The following is a 27,683-nucleotide window of genomic DNA, read 5'->3' on the forward strand; positions in this document are numbered from 1 at the left end:
TTTATAATAAAAATAAGTTCAAGTTTAATTGTTATTCAACCACACATGAATACAACCAAACGAAACAGTGTTACTCCAGGGCCAAGGTGCAAAACAGAGTACCAACAGTCATACACAGCACATAGCCCATATAGCACACATGAGAAAGCAGTATTTACAGAGTCACAGAAAAACAATATAGCCCAAGTCCCTGAGTGCATGAATAGTGCAGCAGTCTGCAGTTGAAGGATGACACTGGTGAAGCACAGCGACAACTTGCTGGTGGCAAACAAAGCTATAAATTACTGTATTAATCACAAGTTTTGTCGGATACAAACATCAATACAATCAATCTATATATGTAAGAAATCTTACGTTTATTTATTTATTGAGTGGGGTTTTTTTTACTATTATTGTGTTCTTTATCTTATTGTCTCTTTTTTGTGCTGCATCAGATCCAGAGTAACAATTATTTTGTTCTCCTTTAAACTTGTGTACAGGAAATGACATTAAACATCTTGAATTTCAAATCAGAATCAGGTTTAATATCACTGGTATATGTCATGAAATTTGTTGTCTTTGCAGTTGTGGGAATATGTCACATGACCCTGACGACTGTTGGTTTAAAGACAAAGAATGCAGAAACTGGCAAACAGGGCCACATTGGCAGTGTATGCAAAGCTAGTAAACAGCAGAAAACAGGATGAAATACAGAGAAACAATAAACCCCAGAAAGGAAAATGCAACAATGTACAGAAAATGAAAGAAAGCAGTTCTGATGAAAACAACTTAGACAGAAGTGAATTGTCTTGTCTGCAACTTCACAGTGTTAAAGAGACAGATGATCGAAGAATAATATGGATCACTCCACAAGTAGCAGGCATGAGACTGAAAATGGAGTTGGACATAGGCTCAGCTTTAACAGTGATCTCTGTACACGACTACAAATGACTGTTTTCTCACGTACCTCTGAAATGAACTAAACTACAGCTAAAGACTTACACTGGACAGAGAGTGCATCCCAAAGGTAAAATTAAAGTGACAGTGTCCTATGGAGACAAAACACAGCAGCTGAACCTCTATGTACTGAAAAATGGAGGACCACCATTGCTGGGACATGAATGGCCCAGGAAAATCCAGTTGGATTGGCACACCATCAAGGTACTCGTTGTGTCAGCAAAGGAGGGCAGCAAGGCTACATCTGAGAGACTGTCACAAATATTTGCTGACTCTGAAGAAGTGTTCAAGAAAGGAACAGGAACACTTCAGGGCACGAAGGCAAAGGCTATTGGTCTTCCTGAGCCATCTGGACACTTGTGCAATAACACAGTTCCTATCCCATGGGGTGAGGCATCACAAGCCTGTCGGATTGGTAAGGAGGGGTCAAAGAAAGACTAATAGCCTTTGCCTCAAGAAGGCTAACTTCAGCCGAATGCAATTACACACAGATTGACAGCCTAAGCCTCATGTGGGGAGTTAAGAAATTCAGTCACTACCTGTATAGTTAAAAGTTTACCCTGTTGATTGACAATCTTCAACCTAAGGAAAGGTGTTCCAGTGATGACAGCACAAAGGCTGCAGTGATGGTCCCTTTTCTTAGGAGGTCACATTTATGACATCGAATACAAGGGGACCAAGCAACATGGCAACGCAAATGGTTTGTCACGTTTACCACTGCCGACTTCAGAGATAACTACACAAATGGATTCAGCACAGGTCTTTCACACAACAATAGTTGAACAATTACCAGTGACAAACAGCCTCATTGAAAGAGCAATGACCCTGTTTTCAAAAGTGTATGACATCACGGTAAAGGGATGGCCAGCGCGTGGTAACACATTGTTTCCAACCTTCTCAGCAAGGAAGGAGCAGTTGTCAGTGTGTCGGGGAACACTAATATGTGGTCTACGAGTTGTGATTCTTCCCAAGCTACGCACCAGAGTGCTGGAGGAACTGCACAAGGGGCACCTGGGTACTGTGAAGATGAAAAGTCTTGCCCGTTCCTATGTGTGGTAGCCAGGAATCAATAAACAGATTGAGGACTTGACCAAGAAATGATCCGGATGTCAAAAGATCCAGACACCACCACAAGCCCCTCTCCATTCATGGGAGTGGCCCTTATCACCATGGCAATGAATGCACATCAACTTTGCTGGACCATTCATGGACTCTATCTTTTTAATCGCTGTTGATGCACATTCCAAATGGCCAGAGGTCATCAAAATGAAGACAACCACATCAAAAAAGACCATTACAGTTCTGAGGACCAAGTTCGCAAGGAATGGCATACCAGAGCAAATCTGCACAGACAATGGATGACAATTTGTCTCTGAAGAATTCCAAAGTTTTGTGAAGAACAATGGAATCAAGCACTTTACATCTGCCCCTTACCATCCATCCACAAGTGGCTTGGCAGAAAGATTTGTGCAGACCTCAAGAAAGCCCTCAAGGCAAGGGGAAGCGAAAATCGACCACTGCAACACAAGATAGACAACTTCCTCCTTGCCTTTCGTAATGCAGTACATGCAACCACTAACCAGACTCCAGCGACGATGTTTCTGAACAGGAACCTGAGGTCCCGCATGGATCTTCTCAAGCCAGATGTACAGCGTGATGTGGAGAACAGACAGTTCAAACTCTTGAATGCTAAGTCAACACAGAGCTTCAGTGTGGGACAGTCAGTTCTTGCAAATGATTACCGGACTGAGAAGTGGCAGCCAGGTACAATTTCTGCCATAGACGGGCCACTGACATATACAGTGGAGGTGGGAGAGAACATATGGAGATGTCATGTGGACAAAATCCTGGATGCCCAGGTGAAAAACACAACACCTTGCCTGGACTCCCCTGACATAGAAGCAAACACTCCTGATGTGACCACATCAGCCTCATCTATCTGTCGTCAGTGCTGAGGACCCACCTGATGTACCTGTGGAGACTCATTCCCCAAAGCAAACGTTTCAGGTCAGACATTACCCGGAGAGGCAGAGAAGACCTCCGCAGAGACTTGAGCTCTAAATGGGTCTTAGACCAAAAGTAAAAAAAGAAAAGTAAGGCTTGTTATAATTTGATATTATTAAGTTACTTTGTTATAATTTGTAAACAAATGGCAGGCGTTTGTATGTTAAGGGTAAACATATTTGTTTAGCCTAGTGCTCCAGAAAAAAAACCGGTTGATACACTATTAAAATAAAAGGGGAGGACTGTACCATATAGCCTACATTATAATAAGGGACTACTTTATATTGTAGTAACACATCGCTGCATGTGCTATTATGAGCGTATTGATTTGTATGTGTGTGTCAAGTTCAGACTCTACCAGGAAAGAACCATGAAACTTAGTTCCCATCTCCAGTGTTTTTATTAATAATATAGTTGTGTAAACAGGCCACATACACAACACTCTGTAAACTCTAGACACTGTTGTACATCAAAAACCCAGAAGATCATCAGTTTCTGAGATACTCAAACCTCCCCTTCTAGCAACAACAATCAATCCACAGTCCAAGTCTCTTAGATCACATTTCTTTCCCCATTCTGACATTTGGTCGGAACAACAACTGAACCTCTTGACCACGTTCGCATGCTTTTGTGCATTGAGTTGCTGCCACATGATTGACTGATGAGATATTTGCATTAACGAGCAGGTGTACCTAATAAAGTGGCCACTCAGTATATGTTTATGGACTATCTACTGACCCAGCTTGTCTTAAGTAACTTGTACATTTTACCCAATCTTCTTAGCAAACTAACATACATAGTGTACTTTCATTCACTTCTAACTGAAGAGTATGAAAAGATGTAAACTACTGTATTCACCATTGGCAAAGAGTTATAAAAATCCTCATACCAGTTCCATCTGGTGGCTGTTTGTTGCAATAGAATAACTTGTAAATTAAGAAAGTGGCAGCAGATGGTTGCAAAACTTTAGGAGAACATTTGGGGATTGGATAGGTGAGCACTGTGGTCAGTAGGGACGAGTTGGGCTGAAAAGACTATTTCTGTGTTGTATTCTTTGAGTCTATGACTCTATTACATGTTGGTATTTGAGGAATTGGGGAAATCCAAAGGATTCATGGATTCACAGTACACTTATTATCAAAGTATGCATTAATCATACAATATTGAGATTTGTCTGTTTACAGGCAGCCAAAAACAAGAAAGATCCCAATTTAAAAAAGACCAGCACCCAATGTGCAGAGAAAGAGAGAAAAACACAAATTATGCAAACAGTAACAGCAAGCAGCAGCATTCCGAATCACATTTAGAGTCCATAGGCCCGGAGCAGCTGGAGTAAACATGTAATTTCGGTCTCAGTTCATCATACAGTGGGGCAAATCACTGCCTACCTCGCAGACTTGAAGCACGCAGCAGCCTCAAGGACACAGAGGGAGGACTGAACATCATGGAATGGGGAGGAGAATTACCCCAAGCCTTGCCCCCAGTCCTGCCACACTTCTTTTTCAGTCCATCTGGGCCGTCGTTTAAATTGTCCAAACACAGCATCATGCCGCCCACTCGGACTCGGGCCTACCGTAGTGAAAATTGGCCTTTGCTGCTGAACTTCAGTCAGTTCCTATTTCTTTTGATACAAAACTCATTATTCTGCAGATCATCCTAACGATTTCCGATTGTTCTATTCAGATTGCTTCATTTTGTCCCATTACCCAAGCAGATCTGGCAATACATCCTGCTCTTCAACATGTTGACTTTAGAACAGTCTTGTCTTCATTCTAGGAACTCCTCTTGCCATTTTAACCCCAAATGATTCCCTAATCCCAGTTCTATCGCTATTACAAACCAATTCAAATGAGCAACTAATAATTTGTCTTATTTTATAACTTGTATGAGGTGATGAGGCATAGATCGAGTGGACAGCCAGTTACCTTTTCTCAGGGTGGAAATGGCTACTACAACAGGGCATCATTTTAAGATGACTGGAGAAAAGTATAGGGAGGTATGTCAGAGCTAGATTTTTACACAGAATGCCCTGCCGTGGGTAGTGGTAGAGGCTGATAAATTAGGGACATTTAAGAGACACTTAGACACGTAGATGAAAGAAAAATGAAGGACTATGTGGGAAAGGAAAGGTTAGATTGTCTAATTGATCGGCACAACATTGTGGGCTGAAGGGCCTTACTGTGCTGTAGTGTTCTGTGCTCCAATTTCATCTTCAGCTTCTCTTGTAATTACGTTTCCTGCTTTGTTTGTCCACCATTAAGGCCCCCGACCATCCAGGACATTCTCTCTTCTCCTTAATCAGAAATCTGACAGCAATGACTGATCAGCAGTGGAAAAGGTGAGCAGTTTCAAGTTCCTGGGTGTCAACATCTCTGAGGATCTATCCTGGGCCCAACATATTGATGCAATTACAAAGAAAGCATGACAGCAGCTATATTTCATTAGAAGTTTGAGGAGAACTGGTATGTCATGAAAAACACTTGCAAATTTTTACATGTGTACTGTACTATGGAAGGCATTCTAACTGGTTACAACACTGTCTGGAATGGAGGGGCTATTGTATAAGATCGGAAAAAGCTGCAGGAAGTTGTAAACTCAGCCAGCTCCATCATGGCCAGTAGCCTCCCCAGCATCCAGAACACCTTCAAAAAGGCACTAGTCATCATTAAGGACCCTCATCACCAAGGATATGCCTTTTTCCATTGCTGCCATTAAGGAGGTGGTACAGGAACCTGAAGACACACACTTAACATTTCAGGAACAGTTTCTTCCCCTCCGCCATCAGATTTCTGAATAGACAGTGAACCCTATCTCAGTATTTCTCTTTTGCACTACTTATTAAATTAATTTTTATTTATATATACTTATTGTAATTTAAAGTTTTCATTATTATGCATTGCAATGTACTCCTGCCTGCAAATGAACTAATTTCACGACATACACTAGTGATGTTAAACCTGATACTGATTCTGATTCTGTCTCCTGTTTCAGCAGCCAATCACTCTGTCTAGATACAGCACAGAGACAGCTTCTTCAGCCCAACTAGTCTATGCCAACCAAGTTTTCTCATTTACTTGCATTCGGTTCATATCCCTCTAAACCTTTCCTATCCAACTGTCTTTTAGATGTTGTTAATGTACCTGCCTCAGCCACTTCCTCTGGCAGCTCATTCCATGTACTGACCTCCTTCTGGGTAAAAAAGTTGCCCTTTGGGTCCCAAGTAAACCTCTCCCTTCTCACTCTAAACCTCTGGTTTTTGATTCCCTAACCCTGGGAAATTTCTCAATTTCTCATTTTATATTTATGCTTATTTAGTGTCCCGGTGTCTAACTTGGGCATCAATTACAGATTGATTGATTGATTGATTGATTGATTAATAAATGGATTATCAGTGCATCTGGAAACTCTTTCCTGAACAATGTGTGGTTTGTTTTCATTTATTGATCTTCGGGTTCCTTTAGGTTGTTATAGATGGTGGGGGAGAGGAGGAGGTTAGTGAGGATAAGCTTCCAATACCTCTGACACCCAAGACCAACTCCTGACCTTCACATGTGGTTTAGCTACTTGGCCCGGCAGAATCATTTCCCATGACAGGAGAACGGGCAAAGGCAGATAACTGGTGACTTAAAACCAGTCACCTCGGGCAGGTGGGGCTTGTCATCCATGGTTGTCAGTTCATCTAGGAGAACGAAAACTCTGATCTCAAAACTTCACTGACTTGCAGCTGTACCCATCCATGGGGAAGGCTTTGAGGGTAAACCCCAAAGAAAAGTTTGGAGCTGGAGTCCCTAAGACAACCCTACATTGAGTTGGAAGTTGACTGGCAACTCCTGCAACACCACTGGGAGCAAACGTATCAGTCTCTGCCATTCCGTTGGATTCATCAGCTCCATGGAGAGGGGGAGCCTGCTACATTGGCAACAGCTTGCTTTCGAAATCATACTGCCCAGGCTTGCATATCACATCGACATCTGGGACGCAACATGCCATGGTCAACCCCGACCAACGGAGAGCCTTGTCTCTTCTGAAGTGATTGTCTCTTTCTCTCTGATTTATTGTTCCACACTCCTGAATAAGATCAAAGTTACAATTATCAATGGTTGAACCTCACAATGACTGTTAGCAGACAGCAAAACCAGAGAGCCATCCAACACACTCAAGGAGCCATTTAGGCCCCTTATCTAAGAAAGGATATGCTGGCATCGGAGTGGGTTCAGAAGAGCTACACAAGAATGACCCCAGGAATGGAAGGGCTACCATACGAGGAGCGTTTGATGGCTCTGGGGCTGTACGCACTGGAGTTTAGAAGAATGAAGGAGGGATCTCATTGAAACCTATTGAAGATTGAAAGGCCTAGATAGAGGGGATCCAGAGAGAATGGTTCCTACAGTGGTGGAGTTTAGGACCAGAGGGCACAGCCTCAGAATAGATGGATATTCATTTAGAATGGAGATAAGGCAGAATTTCTTCAGCCAGAGGGTAGTGAATCTGTGGAATTTGTTGCCACAAGACAGCTGTGGAGGCTGTCATTGGGGATATATAAAGCGGAGGTTGATAGGTTCTTGATTAATCAGGGCATCAATGGTTATGGGGAGAAGGCAGGAGAATGGGGTTGAGAGGGTTAATAAATCAGCAATGATAGAATGATGGAGCATATTCGCCTTAAGTATACCTAGTGATTTGGGCTCCACAGCTGTATGTAGCAACAAATTCCACAGATTCAACACCATCTGGCTAAAGAAACTCCTTCCCATCTCAGTTCTAAATAGAAGTCCTTCTATTTTAAGGCTGTGCATTCTGGTCCAAGACTCCCCAACTATACGAAATATCTCCATATCCCCTCTATCTAGGCCTTTCAATATACAACAGGTTTCATTCTTCTAAATTCCAGTGAGTACAGGCCCAGAACCATCAAACACTAACATAAATCATTTCATTCCCAGGATAATTCCTGTGAGCCTCTTCTAGAGCCTCTCTAATACAAGCACAAACCTTTCTGAGATAAGGGGCCCAAAACTGCTCACAATACAAATTTGGTTTGACTAATGCCTTATAAAGCCTCAAAAGTTATATAAAAGCCTTATAAAAGCTTCTTGCTTTTATGTTCTAGTCCTCTTAAAATGAATGCCAATATTGCACTTACCACCAACTCAATTTGCAAGTTAACTTCTGTCATGGGAAAGCAGATGTCAATGCTTGAGAGTTTCAAAGCAGAACAAAAGTTGGTATGGTCTGCTTTTACCTCTGAACCTGATGTCAGTGATAATTCAGGAGTGCAAACCTGGCCGGTTCTCAGTCTGCCAGCACTAAATACTGCTCAGATACTCTTTCCTCAGCAGTGTTGGGAGGAATAACTTTCCATAGATGCTGCCTGACCTGCTGAATTCTTCCAACATTTGTGCGTGTTTTGGTCAAGGTTTCCAGCCATCTGCAGAATCTCTTGTGCTGGAGAAAGATATGTGTCTTGTTTGCTTCCTGCTCACTCCTGTTCGCCAATTTTAATTCTTTCTGGCCTAGATTACTCATCCAACCAACTACATTTTCATCCAGAAAACTGCACACTTGGATATACCCCATACTCCAATAATGTTTCTACCAATGGAACACTCATAAAATGCTGGAGGAATTCTGCAGGTCAGGCTGCATCTATGGAGAGAAATAAAGAGCTGACATTTTGGGCCGAGATCCTTCATCGGGTCCTGAATTTCCAGCATCTGCAGAATCTCATGTTCTTCTATGAATGTACCTGGAATCGGCAATTGTCAAGATTTAATATCGTAAATTTTCTCCAATCTTGCTTCGTCTCTCAATGGAGATACGTGTTTTGACAGCTATGTAGCCCTTCTGACTGGCATTAACTGCAGTTTTAGCATTTTTAAACTGAGCTTGAAATGAACTACAGTGCCTATAAAAAAATATTCACCCCCCACCTTAGGAGAGTTAATGTTTTATTGTTTTACAACATTGAATCACAGTGGATTTAATTTGTCTTTTTTGACACTGATCAACGGAAAAAGACTCTTTTGTATGAAAGTCAAAATAGTTCACTATAAAGTGATCTAAATTAATTACAAATATAAAACAATTATTTTTTACATATTATTTAATATGATACACCAAATCATCACTGGTGCAGCCAATTGATGTTAGAAGCCACATAATTAGTTAAATAGATCTCACCTCTGTGCAGTCAAGGTGTTTCAATTGATTATAGTAAAAATACACCTGTATCTGGAAGGTCCAACTGCTGGTGAGTCAGTATCCTGCCAAAAATTACATCATGAGGACAAAAGAACACTCCAAGCAACTTCACGAAAAGATTATTGAAAAGCACGAGTCAGGAGATGGATGCATGAAAATCTCTAAGTCACTGAATATTCCTTGGAGCACAGTTAAGTCAATCATCAAAAACAGAAAGAATACAGCACAACTGTAAATCTCCCTTCTGCAGGCCATCCTCAAAAACTGAGACTGCAAGATGGGAACTAGTGAGGGAGGCCACCAAGAGACCTATGACAACTCTGGAGAAATTACAAGCCTCGGTGGCTGAAGTGGGAGATACTGTGCATATAACAACCGTTGCCCAGCTGCTTCACCAGTCACAGCTTTATGGGAGAATGGCAAAGAGAGAACCACTGTTGAAAAAAACTGACATGAAATTTCAGCTAGAATTTGCCCAAAGTCATGGAGAAGACTCTGAAGTCAGCTGGAAGAAGGTTCTATGGTCTGATAAAACCAAAATTGAGTTTTTTGGCCATCAGACCAAACACTGTACATCACCAAAAATACACCATCCCTACTGTGAAGCATGGGGATGGCTGCATCTTACCGTGGGGATGCTTCACTGCAGCAGGCCCTGGAAAGCTTGTGAAGGTAGAGGGTAAAATGAATGCAGCAAAATACAGGGAAGTCCTGGAGGAAAATCTAATCCAGTCTACAAGAGAACTGTGACTTGGGAGAAAATTTGTTTTCCAGCAAGACAATGACCCCAAGCATAAAGTCAAAGTTACACAGGAATGGCTTAAAAACTACAAAGTTAATGTGGTGGTCAAGTCAGAGTTCAGACCTCGATCCAATTGAGAATTTGTGGCTGGACCTGAAAAGGGTTGTTCACTCACAATCCCATGCAATCTGACAGAGCTTGAGCAGTTTTGAATAGAAGAATGGGGAAAAATTGCAGTGTCAAATGTGCAAAGCCGATAGAGACCTGTCTGCACAGATTGTAATTGCTGCCAAAGGTGCATGTACTAAATACTAACTTGAATACTTAGCAATCCAATTATCTTGTATTTTATATTTCTAATTAATTTAGATCACTTTGTAAAGATCTGTTTTCACTTTGACATGAAAGAGTATTTTTCTGTTGATCAGTGTCAGAAAAAGCTAAATTAAATCCACTGCGATTCAATGTTGTAAAACAATAAAACATGAAAACTTAGAAGGGGTGGCTGAATACTTCCTATCGACACTGTACACTGTACTAACCCTTGTACATTTTCCAATGTTAGCCCAAATGACTTCTCCAAGGATCGCCACCCTGTGGTGGAGAGGCTTGTGAGTTCCTGAAACCCCAAGAGCAATGCTTCCGAGATCAATGTGTTTTACTCCTGGTAGGGTCACCAGTGGCAAAAAGGTCAAGGAGGAAGTTCCAGACAAAGAGCGATCCAACCAAGACCTCAACATTAGAGTTGGCAGAAGATGATGACACATCACAATGCCAGTGAAGGGATCCTGGTTGTCTTGCATTCCATACCAGTGGACACTGACCACCATCTATCTGTTCTTCGGTGGTGGCTGCCTGTGCATCAGTCTCCCCATATTAACCAAAGCCATGCACAGGTGATCTCCATTAAGGGAATCCACCCTAACATTCCAGCTATGTGGATCTTGGATTAGTCTCTACAACCAGCTGAGGACTCATCAACAGAGAGTTTGGAGAACACCATACGTGACCCGAGTGATTTTACTAGTAACCCAAATGAGAAAGAAAACAAGAAAAAACACAATTTTGATGATGAAAACCATCAAAACAAAACATTGCGAAGATAAACACTGATTTATTTACACTCAGAAGTGTGAAGAACAAGAGCCTTTCAGTAGGCGTAAACCTTGACCTTCTGAACATCATTGTCCTCACATTCTCTTTTCCTGTTATAGTAGTAGAAGGTGTTGTCTCGTCTTTGGAGTTTCTTCACATATCCTGTTTCTGGCCAACGATCCACCTACATCCAACAGAACATCAAGTTCAAGTTTATTGTCATTCAACTCTGTACATGTATACCGCCAAAGAAAACAACATTCCTCTGGACCAAAGGCGCACAGCACAGTACACGTAACTCACACACAACACATGAAGTAATATTACCACAACTAAATTAACAAATAATAAAATATATTCCAGAGGAATATATCTCAGCAGTCCTTGCAATTCTTGTATAGGGTCTTTGGTCAGGTGCCTTGTAATTCCTTTATCAGACAATGATGCAGCCGGTCAGGACACTCACAATTTCACCATATTTCTTCAGTAACTCAGACACAAACAGTGGAGCACTATAGAAATTTGGGTTTTACCTCCCACACACACAACCTCGGTAACTCAGGTTACCGCTGGTTACACCATTAGTTCCACATTGCTGTCCAAACACACACAGGGTGACTTGTGAATATAGCCACTTTCCTTCACTGTAGTTGGTTTTAAGCCCTGGAATATGTTCTCCAACACCACCTCAGCACATTGACCACAGTGATTCAAGGCAGAAGCTCCCACCATGTTCCCAAGGGCAGCTCTGAATGGGCAATAAATACTGGACTGGCCACTGACACACCTCGTCCTTTGTTCCCAGTGTTTGGTCATTTGTGGGATGTTAACTTTGAAGGCTGAGCCAGCATTTGATTTAGTTAAATAATTTCATTTTTTTTAGAGATGCAGCATGGTAACAGGCCCATCTAGCCCAATGATCTCTGCCACCTAATTACACCCATGTGACTTACTAACCCCTGTACATCTTTGGACTGTGAGAGGAAACCTGAGCATCTGGAGAAAACCCATGTGGTCATAGGGAGAACAGAAAACCTTACCGACATCAGCAGTATTGAACCCAGGTTGTTGGCATTCTAATAGCATTGTGCTAACCACTACACTATCCTGGCACCCACAATTTAATTATTAACTAAGTAATTTGATTCATAATAAAATATGCACATACTGTAAGTATGAATACAAGCCAAAGCAGTTTTACATTCTTAGTGTCAATACATTCATTGATATTAACACTTTTAAAATCCTTTGTACTGTTACCACTCATGGGCCCTTAAGTGGACATAGTCTTCCATTGTCTGAGGGACTTTCCCACCTGACTCAGACCCTCCATGTGTGGTGGTACAAGGAACCCAGACAGTGGCCCTTCCCCACAGAATGTTTGTGTCAGTGCCCCTCAGCACATATTCCTACAGCATGGAATATGCCAGTCAGCAGCATCCCTCTACGAACATCTCATTGTGCTGGGAGACCGTTTCAGGCCGACTTGGTGTCTATCACCAAGTTAATGATCATCCAACAGCCCATGATGTCCTTTTCTCTGTGTGTCCCTGGAAATAGCCCATAGATCACAGAGTGCTCTGTTACACATCTACTGGAGATGAACCAGGAAACAGACCCTTGCATCCATCTACACACCCTCTTATCAAATCCCCAATCTCCAAAGAGACAGTGTGATATTTGAACTGTATAGGAAAGATCTAACTGGGTTGACCCATTCTTGCCACCAGCCAAGTGAGGTTTTGGTGTTTATTGTTGAGTTCCGCTGATGAGACATTCTGCCAGGTGATTTTGATGGTTTGCTCAGGGAACAGCCTCACAGTGTCCATAGTGTCCCCGTCCCACAGTGACTGCCGTACTTTCCACACTGACCACTGTCTGGTGATCTTGTAGTCAAAGGTGTTTGAACATTGAACAGTATAGCACAGTACAGCCCATTCGGCCCACAATGTTGTGCTGACATTTTAACCTACTCCATAATTACTCAAACCCTTCCCTCAAAGTTCAAAGTAAACTTTATTACCAAATTACATATATGATTACCATATACAACCCTGAGATTCATTTACTTGTGATCATCTCAGGGTTGCATATGAGACATGAATGTACTTTGATAATAAAATGGAGAGCTCCTACATAACCCTCCATTTCTCTTTCACCCCATGTGCCTCTCTCTGAGTCCCTTAAATGTCACTGATATATCTGCCTCTACTGCCATTCTCAGCAGTGTGTTCCACACACCTACCACTCTCTGTGTAATGAACCTACTCTGACATCTCCCCCAAACATTCCACCACTCACCTTAAACTCTGGTATTAGCTATTGCCACCCTGGGAAAAAGGTGCTGGCTGTCCACTATCAATATCCCTTATAATCTTATACACCTCTATCAAATCACCTCTCATCCTCCTACAGAGAAAAGCCCTAGCTCGCTCCATCTTTCCTCATAATACATGCTCTCTTACCCAGGCAGCAGCCTGATAAGTCTTCTCTGCACCCCCTCTAAAGCTTTCACATACTTCCTCTATCCATGAGCCCTGTGGATGGTCAGCTTTGGGAAGTTAGGAGATAAGTTAATCACCGCAGGATTCCCAGCGCCTGGCCTGGCCTCATAGTCAAGCTGTGTCTATGGCTACTCCAGGTCAGTGTCCGGTCAGTGGTGGGACCAAAAGACAAAGGAGCAGGATTAGGCCATTCACCCCTTTTTGGGCCTGTTCCGCCTGTCAGTTGTGGCTAATTTGTTGTACTTCCCAACCCCCTTCCCCTGCTTTCTCTCCATAATGGGCTCTATTGCAGCTTGGGCATCGGAGCCCAGAGTTCATCCTCTTTAAAAGACTGTACATCCTCCCCATGAAGTGCCCAGATTTTCTCCGGGTGCACCAGTTTCTGCCCACAGTCCAAAGACTTTATGGCTAGGTTAATTAGTCATTGTAAATTGGTCCATGATTAGGTTAGGGTTAAACTGGGGGTGTGGGATGGTTCAGCTCAAATGGTCTGCTTTGCTCTCTATCACTAAATAAGTAATTAATTTAGGTGGCCTGACTGGTCAAAACCTATCACCCTGGTTGGGGTGAAGATGGGGGAATCAGAGATGATTATGCCACTGTCTGTGCAGGAGTGAGAGTGGGATTTTGTTAGCTGTTGTTATTGCCCAGCACTCACGTGGGTGACTACCACATATAAGTCACATGAATAACACCAGTTTAAAGAGGGGCAGAATGCTTACCCTTCAAGCATTATGAAGTTTGCCAGAGACTGACATGTCAATGGGAATAACACTGAACACATTTGCAAAAAAAACTAATATGACAAGTTGAGAAAACGTAGACAATATTTTAAGAACAGAACCAGTAATATTGTTACATTATTGGAACTGGAAAACATTTGTGTGTTATTTTTCCTTTAAAAATACACCCAAAACACACTTTATTAGATGGACACGTAATAAGTAGGTCGCCGTCTCAATGTAATTATTTATTTATTTATTTAACGATACTGTGCAGAATAGGCCCTTCCAGCCATTCAAGCTGCACCACCCAGCAACCCCCAATTTAGCCTAATCATGGGACAACTTGCAATGACCAATTAACCCACCCGGTATGTCTTTGGACTGTGGGAGTAAACTGAAGCACCCGCAGAAAACCCACGCATTCTACATGGAGGATGTACAGACTCCTTATAGAAGACACCAGGATTGAACTCTGAACTCTGGAGCGCCCTAAGCTGTAACAGCGCCATGCTAACCACTACGATATTGTGGCGCCTTTATATCTAATATTTAATCAGCCAATCACGTGGCAGCAACTCAATGCATAAAAGCATGCAGACATGGTCAAGAGGTTCAGTTGTTGCTTGAGCCAAACATCAGAATGGGGAAGAAATGTGATCTAAGTGACTTTGACTGTGGAATGATTATTGGTGCCAGATGGGGTGGTTTGAATATCTCAGAAACTGCTTGGGATTTTCGCGCACAACAGTCTCTACAGTTGACAGAGAACGGTGCAAAAAACCAAAATCATCCAATGAGTGGCAGTTCTGTAGGACAAGACACTTTGTAATGAGAGAGATCGGAGGAGAATTCCTAGATTGGTTAACGCTGACGGGAAGGTGATTCAAATAACTACACGCTGCAACAGTGGTGTGTAGAAGAGCATCTCTGAATGCACAACTTGTCGAACCCTGAAGGGGATGGGCACAGCAGTAGAACTCCACAAACATACACTCTGTGGCCACTTTATTATGTACAGGGGATACACAATAAAGTGGCCAGTGAGTGTGTAATGATGTCTAATTCTGAATTGGAGAGTAATCTTAGACCACTTTGATGTTCTTTAAAAACTCTCCCTTGGAGAACCTTGGTCAAATCTATGATTTTTTCCTACTTTTATCATTCAGTTAAGTAGATATTTTACCTTTCCTGCTGTTCACTGTGTCCTTTGCAAAGAATAAACTGTCTGGGTAAATTAATTTGTGCCGGCTTCCAACATATTTACAAGGAGTGATTGATAATTTCATTGCCTAAGGTTGAAGGAGTCAATTTTAGAAAACCTAGCACATTTATTTTTCCTACGTTTACACATTTAGTCCAGCGGTCGTGGACTTCTTTGTAGAAGTTGGCGTCTTGGACCTCCAGAAGTGGTCCACAGAATGCAGTGATTGATAAGTTTGTGGTAGAAGGTGATAAGTTATTAACTTCAAACCATGCATTTTCACTCAGAGTAGAACTGTACGTACATGTAACGAGAGCTGAATAACTCATCTCCTTCTACCTTAGGCCACGAATTTATCAATCACCGCAGCTGTGGACCACTTAGGGGTCGAAGTCACTCTTGTTACATGCATGTGCAGTTCAACTCTTTGAGTGATAATGCAGACAGTTTGAAGCTAATAAATTATTTCCTTTTTCCTTAGGCCACGAACTTATCAATCACCTCTGCAGTGGACCACTTCTACAAGGAAACCGGTATGCTCCACTGGACTAAGTGTGTACATGTAGGAGGGGACTATGTTGAAAAATAAATGTGCTAGGTTTTCTAAAATTGACTCCTTCTACCTTAGGCCATGAACTTATCAATCACCCCTTGTCCATGCTTTTAATTATAACTATTGGAATTGAACAATTCTAAAGCACAACTAGCATCTCTACTGCTTTGAGAGTGGTGGGTGCATGTGACAACCTGCCAGGGATGGTGGTGGAGGTAGATCCATTAGGAACTTTTAAGTAACTCTTAGATAGGCACAAGGATGATAGAAGAATAAAGGCATATGTTAGAGGGAAGGGTTAGATTGATCTTAGAGTAGGTTAAAAGATCAGCACAACATCATGGGGTGAAGGAGCTACACTGTGCTGTAATGTTCTATGTTCCAGAAGTTCTGGATATGAATACCACCAGCGGCAGGTTCCTCTCCCAGCCAAACACCATCTCATCTTGGAAATACGTCACCAGTATTTCATTGTCACTCGGTCTAAACCCTTTAAACAATGAAGGAGCACCCCTTCACCAGAAGGACTGCAGGGATTCAAGAAGGTGCACTACCATCTTCTCAGTGACAATGTAATGCTGAGGCTTTAAATGCTGAGCATTTACCAGATCACAGCTGAGTAACGTGAGCAGTTTTCGGTCCCACATCTAAGAAAGGATAGGATACACTGGCGTTGGCGAAGGCCCAGAGAAAGTTTAGGAGAATGAGACCAGAAATGAAAGGGTTAATGTATTAGTTGCGATTGATGGCTCTAGGCCTGTACTTGCTGGATGAGGGGGATCTCATTGAGTTATACCAAATATTGAAAGGCCTGGACAGAGTGGACATGGAGAGGATGTTTCCATTTGTGGGAGAGCCTTAGACCAGAGGACACAGCCTTAGAGTAGTATGTCCATTCAGAACAGAAGTGAGAAGGAACTGTTTTAGCAAGAGAGTGGTGAATCACTGGAGTTCATTCCCACAGGCAGCTGTGGAGGCCAAGTCTTTGGATATATTTAAAGCGGAGGTTGATAGGATATTGGTTAGGGTGTTAAAGGTTATGGGAAGAAGGCAGGAGAATGGGGTTGTGAGGGATAGTAAATCAACCATGATGGAATAGCAGGGCAGGTTCAATGGGCCGAATAGCCTAATTCTGCTCCTCTGTCTTCTGGTTTTATGACAATCTCGGATGAGCAATGAACACTGGACTTCCCAGTGATGTACACATTTTGTAAACAAAACACAAAAACAACATACCCCATCAACTTTCTTTATCTGCTTGTATTCTGTTTCATCCCTGTATCCAGCTTGTTGGAATCTGTATAAATTTTCGATTTCCTCAGTCCAATGTTTGGCACGACTCATAAACTTGGGTTTCACATTCTTTTCTTCAGTTGCATCATTTTGCAGAGACATAATTAATAAACAGCTTTGGGGCAGAAGGAGAGAAGTTACCTTTTAATCGATAATTGGCTCAAAGCAATCACCTCCCGCCACTTTCATGAACCACTTTCCTGGCCGTGGATCTCACTGTAGATCTCATCTGCCCAGTCTGCTGGAGCTGACTTTGCATGCTAGGACAGGCATGTTCCCACCTCTCTGGGGTATGAGGCCCATCAACTTGTTGAAGCGGGGTACTGGGGTGTGGCCACTGTCGCATGCAAACAGCTTCTTGGAGCCATGGGTCTGAGCTGAGTGTCCTGTGGGGCCCAAAGGTGAGTGAGCTGCCCCAGAATGGGCACCACAAGCCCCTTCACTAGAGGTGGCATTCCCACAACTCACCAACCCTAACCCAGACCCACTTGGAATGTGGGAGGAAACCCATGCAGTCACGGCAAGAACATACAAAGTGGCAAGACCAGAATCCCGATCACAGTCGCTGGCAGTGTGAAGTATTGTGCTAACCACTACACTACTGTGCTGTGGGCTCAGCGATGGGAAAAAACCATACAGTCCAACGATACCCTTTGTGGGGAAAAAAGTGCACTGTCCTTACCTAGTCTAGATTAGACTCCAAACACACCAATGTGGTTGACTCTAACCACCTCTTCAGTTCAAGGGGCATTTGTAGATAGACAATAAATGCTGTGTCATTCACAGATAGACAATAAATTCTGTGGCTGTGATCTCCACATCTTTTATGCCTTTGCACTATATTGCTGCCACTAAACAACGTGATCTATCCCACTGTTATCAAGACTCTTGGACGATAAGGTGAACTCCTGACCTCACAATCTACCTCACTATATATTCTGCATTCTGTTACCATTTTTCATTGTTCTACCTCAATGCCCTGTGTAACAGATCTGATCTGTATGAACAATATTCAAGACAAGCTTTTCACTGTATCTTGGTACATGTGACGGTAATAAACCAATTCTGACACTAATTTCACATTAGCTACAGTAAATTAGTGTTAATAAATCTGATTCTGATTCCTGTAGCAATTCCCTTGATTATCACAACACCATGAGATCGAAAATCATATTTATGTAAAACTAATTGTATGAACTTCACTCCACCAGCAAGAAGGTCAATGCCTCAGAGTTCCAAGGCTGCTGCCTATTCATATTGGATTTTCCTCTCTCTCAGCATGCACTCATGTTGTTACATTTATTTTGTTTATTCTCTAGTGTATGTTAAGTATATCTTATAGTAATTTAACTTTATGTTCAGATCTGGAGTAACAATCATTTTGTTCTCCATTACATTTGTGTACTGAAGAATGACAATAAACAATTTTGAATCTTGAAGGTTAATTTATGTTTGTAATAAATATTAAGAGATTGGAGAATTAGGCCACTCAGACCATCCAGTCTGCTCTGCCATTCCAATGTAGCTGATTTCAAAGTTCATATACAACCCTGAGAATCATTTTCTTGTGGACACACACAATTAATCCATAATAGAATAATAACCATAATCAAATTAACGAAAGACCACAACAAATGGGCATTCAGTGTGCAAATGACAACATACTGCACAAATACAAAAAGAAAGAATAATAATAAATAAATAAGCAATAAATATCAAGAACATGAGATGAAGAGCTCTTGAAAGTGAGTCCACAGGTTGTGGGAACATTTTAGTGATAACGAAAATAAGGTTGAGTGAAGTTTTACCAGCTCCACCCCCCCCTCCCAAAACCAGGTTTAAGAGCAAAATGGTTGAGGGGTAATAACTGTTCCTGAACCTGCTGGTGTGAGTCCTGAGGTTCCTGTGCTTTCTTCCTGAGCATGTCCTGCATGGTGGGGGTCCTGATGATGGTGCTGCTTTCCTGCAACAACACTCCATGTAGATGTGCTCAATAGTGGAGAGGGCTTTACCTGTGATGGACTGGGCTATATCCACAACTTTTTTGAAGATTTTCTGCTCAAGGGCACTGGTGTTTCCATAGCAAACTGTTATGCAACCACTCAATATACTCTCACCACACATATATAGGAGCTTGTCAAAGTTTTAGATGTCTTGCCAAATCTTCACAAAATTATAAAGAAGTAGAGGCACTGATGTGCTTTCTTTATGATTGCACTTATGTGCTGGGTCCTGGACGGGGCTTCTGAAATATAACACCAAGGATTTTAAAGGATTTTAAAATTTTAAATACCCCAGTCATTCATCCCTCCTGATTCACCACCAAACTAGGTAGGCTGTTTCCGGTGATTCTGAATTCCCATTCAGAATGCTCTGATTTCCTCCAGACAATGAGTCTGATCTGTTAATGTAGTTCCTACCTTTTTTTGTTTACAAAGAATGAGTACAGTATTATACAAGAACATCATTGCCTGCCTTGAGTGGACTGCTGGACCATTCTAATGGAACAGTTAGAATCATATTTCTGTCAGGAAGCAGAGTTAATCCTGTCCCCTGAATGAATCGGATTATTATTTATAGAGTCATAGACCACTACAGTTCAGGCCCTTTGGCCCAGCTAGCCCATACCAGCCCAGTCTTCTGTCTAATCCCATTGACCCACACCTGAACCATTGATCTCCCTTCATACCCCTCCCATCCATGTATGGTATTGTGCAAAGGACTTAGGCACAGATGTATAGAGAGGGTGCCTACAATTTTTGCACAGTTCTATGGTCATTTTATGTATTACAGTGTACTGCTGCCACACAAAAAAACTAATTTCATGACATATGTGAGTGATGATAAACCTGATTCTGATATGGGTCTCTATTGTGGACTGGGAGTGGGTAGGGGAAATTATGGTTGGGAAAGGGGGAAAGAGCAGGAAGCACCAGAGAGACATTCTGTAATGATCAATAAACCAACTGTTTGGAATCAAATTACCTTGCCTAGAGTCTCAGGGCTGGGTGTGTCTGCACCTGCAACACCCCCATCTCCTGACGTTCCCTCTCTGTGCCAGCCACCTTGAACACCTTGAATGATGCTCCACCCTCGCCTTTCCCAACATCCTCTCCTGTCAAACTTGCTCTCCACTCCTGTTGACAAATACAGTACTATATGTGCGTGTGTGTGTGTGTGTGTGTGTGTGTGTGCCTAAGACTTTTGCACATTACTCTCCCTATCCAAACCTCTCTTAATTTTTACAATCAAACACACATCCACCACTTCCTTGGCAGTTCATTCCACACTCTCGCCACCCTCTGCGTGAAGAGGTTTCCTCTCAGGTTCCCTTAAATATTTCACCTTTTACCCTAAATCCACGATCTCTATTGATAATCTCACCCAACCGGAGGGAGTAAAGACTGGATGCATTCACCCCATCTACAAGGAGATAGGGTACGTTAGCAGAAACGCTAGCAAATTTCTACAGATGTACTGTGGTGAGCATTCTGACCAGTTGCATCAGCGTCTGGCCAGTGTACAGGATCACAAGATACTGCAGAGGGTTGTACGCCAGCCATCTTCATCATGGGCACTAGCCTCCCCACCATCAAGAACATCTTCAAAAGGTAATGCCTCGAGAAGGTGGCATCCATCATAAGACCAGAAGATAGCGGAGCAGAATTTGGCCATTCAGCCCATCGAGTCTGCTCCACCATTCCATTAAGGTTGATCCCAGATTCCACTCAACCCCATACCCCTCGCCATATCCTTTGATGCTCTGACTGATAAAGGAAACATCAACTTCTGCCTTAATTACATGCACAGACTTGGCATCCACCGCAGTCTATGGCAGAGCACTTCACAGATTTACTACTCTCTGGCTAAAAAAGATATTTTTATCTCTGTTCTAAAGGGTTTCCCCTCAGTTTCGAGGCTGTGCCCTCTCATTCTGGATACCCCCACCATAGGAAACAACCTCTCCACATTCACCCTATCACCCTATCTAGTCCTTTCAACATTCAGTAGGTTTCAATGAGATCATCACACATTCTTCTAAATTCCAGTGAGTACAGGACCAAAGTTGCCAAACATTCCTGATAGGTTAACCCCTTCATTCCCAGAATCATCCTCGTGAACTTCCTCTGGACTCTCTCCAATGACAACACATCCTTTCTGAGACATGGGCCCTAAACTGTTGACGATAGTCCAAGTGCGGCCTGACTAGCGTCTTATAAAGACTCAGCATTATATCCTTGGTTTTATATTCTACTCCACTTAAAATAAATGCCAAAATTGCATTTTCCTTGTTTCCCACAGACTCAACCTGTAAATTAACCTTCTGGGAATCTTGCACAAGGACTCCTGAGTCACTCTGCACTTCTGATGTTTGAACTTTCTACCCATTTAGATAATAGTCCACACTATTGTTTCTTTTACCAAAATGCATTATCATACACTTCCCAACACTGTATTCCATCTGCCACTTTTTTGCCAATTCTTCCAATTTGTCTAAGTCCTGCTGCAATCGCATTGCTTCCTCAGCACTACCTACCCCTCTGCCTGACTTTGTATCATCTGTAAACTTTGCCACAAAGCCATCAATTCCATTATCTTAATCACTGACAAACAATGTGAAAAGCAGCGGTCCCAATACTGACCCCTGAGGAACACCACTAGTCAGCGGGAGCCAACCAGAAAAGGCCCCTTTTATTCCCACTCGCTGCCTCTTGCCTGTCAGCTATTCCTCTATCCATGCCAGTATCTCTCCTGTAATACCATAAGATTTTATCTTGATAAGTTGCTTCATGTGTGGCACCTTATCAAATGCCTTCTGAAAATCCAAATAAATGACATCCACTGCCTCTCCTTTGTCTACCCTGCTTGTTACTTCCTCAAACAACTTTAACAGATTTGTCAGGCAAGATTTCCCTTTACAGAGTCCATGCTGACTTTGACACATTTTATCATTAGTCTCCAAGTACCTTGAAACCTCATCCTTAATAATAGATTCCAACACTTACCCAACCACTGAGGTGAGGCTAACAAGCCTAAAATTTCCTTTCTTTTGCCTTCCTCCCTTTTTAAAGAGTGGAGTGACATTTCCAATCTTGCACTCTCTAGGACCATGCCAGAATCAAGTGATACTTGAAAGATCATGACCAATGCATCCATTATCGCTTCAGGAATCTGGGATGTTGTCCATCTGGCCTAGGTGACTTATCCACCTTAACACCTTTGAGTTCGTCTAGCATTTTTTCCTTTGTAAAGCAATGACGCTCACTCCTGCTCCCTGACACTCACAAACCTCTGGCACACTACTAGTGTCTTCCACAGTGAAAACAGATGCAAAGTACCCATTAAGTTCATCTGCCATTTCTTAGACCCCATTACTATCTCATCAGCATCATTTTCCAGTGGTCCAATATCAACACCCACCTCCCTTTTGCTCTTGATATAACCAAAAAAAACTTATGGTATCCTGCCTTATATTATTGGCTAGTCTGCCTTCATATTTCATCTTTTTCCTTCTTATAGCTTTTTAGTAGCCTTTTGATGGATTTTAAAAGCTTCCCAATCATTCAACTTCCCACTCACTTTTGATACCTTATATCCACTTTCCTTGGCTTTTATGCAGTCCTTAATTTCCTTTGTCAGCCATGGATGCCTACCCCTGACATTTGAGAATTTCTCCCTCTATGGGACATATCTAGCCTGCTCCTTGTGAACTATTTCCAGAAACCTCAGCCATCTCTGCTCTGCCATCATCCCCGCCAGTCTCCTCCTCCAATCCACCTGGGCAAGCTCCTCCCTCATGCCCCTATAATTCCCTTTATTCCATTGCAATACATGTGACTTATGCTTCTCCCTCTCAAATTGCAGTATGAATTCAGTCATATTATGATCACTGCCTCCTAAGGGTTCCTTTACATTAAGCTCCCTAATAAGATCTGGGTTATTACACAACACCCAATCTAAGATAGCCTTTCCCCAGTAGGCTCAAGCACAAGCTGCTCTAAAAAAGCCTTCTCATTGGCATTCAACAAATTCTCTCTCTTGCAATCCAACACCAGCCTGATTCTGCCAATCCCCTTGCATATTGAAGTCCCCCATTACAATTGTGTCACTACCCTTGTAGTGTTCTCGCTCGGGTGTAACGGAACGATGAGCTAAACACCGAGATAAACCTTTGTCAATAACGACAGGATCACAGTAAGATTAACTGTTTACTGTTCACTCTTCCACATTGACGTATGGTGAAAAAGCGTTGCTTTCACAATCTTTCTGGTGCGTAGAGAGAAAACTTTGCTGCTGCTTGCTCGCACATGTCGGTCCCCACCTTTCCGTTTTTCCCACAGGACACGGTGAAACCGGATGTGACGTCATCGCATGCCGTGATCTCTCACAGACAACCCCAAACAATCCTAACTTTAACTAGAATGCTAACAAATTAATTACTAAGCAAAAATATTATAAACTAAATAACTGCCATAAAGGCAGCACAACCCTTATACAGCTTTTCCTGCTCCCTTTACAACCTTAAACCCCATCTTGGCTACTATTTGAAGGCCTATAGATGATTCCCATAATGGTTCCCATCATTTAGGACCCTCACCATCCAGGACATGCCATCTTCTCATTACTACCATCAAGTAGGAGGTCCAGGAGCCTGAAGACGCATACTCAGTGCTTTGGGAACAGCTTCTTCCCCTCTGCCATTAGATTTCTGAACAGACCATAATCATTACCTCACTACTTTCTCTCATTTTGCACTACTTTTTTTTATCTTTGTTATTGTAAATTACGGTAATTTTTATGTATTTCACTGTACTCCTACTGCAAAACAACAAATTTCACAGCATATGTCCCCAGTAAACCTCATTCTCATTCTGATTCTGTACTCCTCATAATTTTCTATACCTTTGTGAAGTCTATCCTCATTCCCCTAAGATCCAGAGGTTAGAGTCCTAGCCTATTCAACGCTTCCCCATAACTCAGGTCCTCAAGTCCTGGCAACATACCTGTAAATTTTCCATGCAGTCAAGCTTTTCATTCCCAATTTATGGAATTGAATTGAAGTTCCCCAGCTGTCATGTTGGGATCTGAATCTGCACCCTATATCTTTACTGCAGGGATGAAAATTCTATATGTATTGCTTATTTATTATTATATTGTTTCTTTATATTTACTGTGACTGCCTGCTAGAAAATGAATCTCAGGACATATATGTATTTCGACAATCAATTTACTTTGAATTTCAAACTTCAGTCTTAGTCACTGACCGGCAATATCTTCGAATTACCTGAGTTTAACAGAACTGTGCCCCAGTCTCTTGTCAGTGATGTGGGTAGCTGCTTTAACTGGACTAGTAATTCACGGAGATGAGTTTTCAAATCTCACAAACAACAGATGTGATATGCAGATTCAGTGAATTAAATGGCACCTGGAAATAAAAGTTAGTTTTAGTAACAGTGACCATGTAACTATGGGATTATCGCTGAACAACGCTGGTAGACTTCTTAACTCCCCGCTGCCACTTAGCACACATGTACACCCTGCCTGAATCCCCTGCTGCTCCAGTACCCCTCCTCGACTCCCAAACTCACAGACACACACTTATTCTGCACTGGTCACCTTTCACCCTCTATTGCTGCCATTTCATATATTTATACAACTGCTTGTTTTATTGCCAGAGACATTCTACTGTCTTATATAAGAATACTCCTCACACTTTATGTCAACCTGTCAATATTCAGGCCATGACACTCATAACTTGTGCTAACATTATTTTGTGACAGTAAGTGTTGGATTGTAACTATATGTTCTGTGTTTTGCACCTTGGCCCTAGAGAAATGATGTTGCGTTTGGCTGCATACATGTGTCTGGTTGAATGACCATAAACTTGAACGTGACCTTTAATTATGTCAGTGTATTGAATTAACTAGTTCTGACATTGCTGCTGCATCAGTGATTGTTGAGGCTACTCTTGGAGTACTGTCTGTACAGGAAAGATTGGCTTAAAGAGTGCAGAAAAGATTTACAGAGATGTTGCCAGAACTAGAGGGCCAGAATAATAGGGACTTGGTCTCCACAGCTGTCCGTGGTTATGAATTCCACAGATTCACCACCCTCTGGCTAAAGAAATTCCTCCTCATCTGTGATGTCCTTGTATTCCCTGTCTGGGCCCTCTGATCTCTCCACATCTGCTCTATCCAGGCATGATATATTCCGGACTGCAGGAGGACTTGCTGAAGGAAGTGCTGAAGCTTGATGCAGCTGCAAAGGCTGTATGGGGAAGGACCACAATCTATGGCACTGCCACTGAATATCCGGGTGTAACATATACAGACACGTTGGCAACATGTAAATATTTTAATGCAATGATTATTCCTCATTCAGTGAATGAGAACGAGTTGCCATAGGTGGGCACGTTAACAACATTTAATATCCATCTTGTTATGTTCGTGGATAGTCTCCACTTAACAGTAAGTGGATATACGTACTTTCTTTGGCGCCACGGTAGCGTAGCAGTTTCGGTGACGTTGTTACAGCGGAGTTCAGAGTTCAATTCTGGCGCTGTTCTGTACGTCACCCGTCTGCAACGTGCCCGGGTTTTCCCTGGGTTCTCAGTGTAAATTGTGCCGTGATTGGGTTCGGGTTAAATCGGGGTTGTGGGGCGGCGTGGCTCAAAGAGATAGAGAGGACCACTCCGTGCTCTATCTCTAGGGCAGAAGAGACCAGCTCACAGTCAGCATGGACACGTAGGGTCGAAGGGCCTGTTTCCGTGCTGTCTGACTCTTCTCACTCCCGGCCAGTGCAATGCCGCCCTATGTATGACTGCATAATTTATGAATATAATATATTAATAAACAGCGCAGTTACGTAGCGGTTAGTGCAACGCTTGTCAGCACCAGCGATCACCGATTGAGGTTCAATTCCCGCTGAAGTCTTTAATGTGTTTCTGCGTGTGTTTTCTCCCACAGTCCAAAGGGTTAGGGATAGGGTTAGCGAGTTGTCGGCATACTATGTTAGTGTGGGAAGCATGGGGAGACTTGCAGTCTCCCCTAGCATATCATCGGTTGTTGATGCGAACATTGCATTTCACTGGATGTTTCTAAGGAAGCTAATCTCTCGTACTCTGAATATTATAATGTAATGCTAAGACTTTGTAAGGCTTTACTCAGACCGCACAAAGTATTGTGAGCAGTTTGGGGCCCCTTGTCTAAGAAAAGATTCATTGGAGAGGGTCCAGAGGAAATTCACAAGAGCCATTCCAGGAATGAAATGATTAACGTGTGAGGAGTGTTTGATGGCTCAGGGCCTGTTCTCATTGCAGCTTAGAAGAATGAGGGGGGATCTCATTGTAACCTATCGAATATTGAAAGACCTAGATGATGTGCAGACGATGTTTCCTAAGCGGGTGAGTCTAGGACCAGAGAGTACAGCCTCCAAATATAAGGGCGTCCATTTAGAACGGAGAAGAGGAATTTCTTTAGCCAGGCGGTGGTGGACCATAGACCATAGACGGCTGTGGTATATTTAAAACAGGGGTTGATTAGGCAGGGTGTCAAAGACTACAGGGAGAAGGCAGAATAGGGTTGAGGGGGATAATATATCAGCCATGATGATGGAGCAGACCCGATGGGCCTAATGGCCCAATTCTGCTCCTATATCTTCTGGCCTATATACTTTGGGGGAAGTGTGTGTAAAATTCTACCACACTGATGCAAAGCCAGTTCTGTGGGTGATGTCACACACCCCGCTGTGGACCCGGTAACTATAATCTTGTTTGTACCGTGAACGAACATACCCGGTTACATTTACAGGATCCCCCCGGGCATTGTGCTTCTTTCTTGTTTGCAGTGATACCTTGACTTGCAGCCTTTTCTTTCACTGTCTTGCGCAACTTATATTCTGTGAGTTGCCTGTACTGTGACGCTGGCGTGAACAAAATCATTGTACCTGTACTTCACTGTACTTGAGCAAGTGACATAAACGTCCGTGAATATAGGAAGAAACACAAGAGATGCTGGAGGAACTCAGCGGGCCAGAAGTACCTGTGGCGAGGAATAATCAGTCGGGGTTTCGGGACATGTCAGACCTCACGGATAGAGATTAAAACATTAAAAGCCTGGGCTCTAACTTTGTCCGAGGAAAAATGTAGTTGGACGAGTTGTTATTTTAGCATCAGACCGAGCACCTTACATTTTCCCAGCCCCGGGAGCGAACACACTCACGTTATCCAGCATCGTTAGCCTGACTTGTTAACCCTTTGCCAAGCCGGTCGGTAGTTTCCATCGTTTCGCTCGGGGCAAGGAAACTTACCGTTGAAATCCAACAAAATAAGATGCCTGTGCCCCGCCCGTCCGTGACTTCGTTCTCAGCAGACCGGACACTGGGAGTTGGAGCGGCGGGTTGTTGTGCTCCGTAGCCAGGCAACGCCTGA

General features: G+C 42.6%; 1 protein-coding gene across 4 annotated transcripts; it reads right to left on the minus strand.

Annotated features, from left to right (window-relative positions):
• On the minus strand, positions 1 to 27,683 carry meig1 (meiosis/spermiogenesis associated 1). 4 transcript variants are annotated; one of them, XM_059987400.1, is made up of 5 exons: positions 27,563 to 27,683; positions 24,540 to 24,680; positions 17,198 to 17,369; positions 11,006 to 11,162; positions 1 to 7,008 (listed from the first exon to the last, which is right to left on the minus strand). In XM_059987400.1, exons 3-4 carry the CDS (start codon positions 17,354 to 17,356, stop codon positions 11,034 to 11,036), a joined length of 288 nt encoding a protein of 95 aa, XP_059843383.1. In that variant the 5' UTR covers positions 17,357 to 17,369; positions 24,540 to 24,680; positions 27,563 to 27,683; the 3' UTR covers positions 1 to 7,008; positions 11,006 to 11,033. The 4 variants fall into 4 exon arrangements, with proteins under 4 accessions (XP_059843383.1, XP_059843385.1, XP_059843386.1 ...); XM_059987402.1 differs by having other exon boundaries at positions 27,475 to 27,664; XM_059987403.1 differs by lacking the exon at positions 27,563 to 27,683 and adding an exon at positions 25,741 to 25,778.

The sequence above is a fragment of the Hypanus sabinus genome, chromosome 13 (assembly GCF_030144855.1).
Source record: "Hypanus sabinus isolate sHypSab1 chromosome 13, sHypSab1.hap1, whole genome shotgun sequence".
Lineage (NCBI taxonomy): Eukaryota > Metazoa > Chordata > Chondrichthyes > Myliobatiformes > Dasyatidae > Hypanus > Hypanus sabinus.

Excerpts from the sequence above, each read along its gene's own strand:
- meig1 (XM_059987400.1), bottom strand. The coding sequence starts at position 17,356 with ATGTCTCTGCAAAATGATGCAACTGAAGAAAAGAATGTGAAACCCAAG. Across the intron at positions 11,163-17,197 it reads AGATAAAGAAAGTTGATGGG|GTGGATCGTTGGCCAGAAAC; the intron begins GTATGTTGTTTT and ends TGTTGGATGTAG.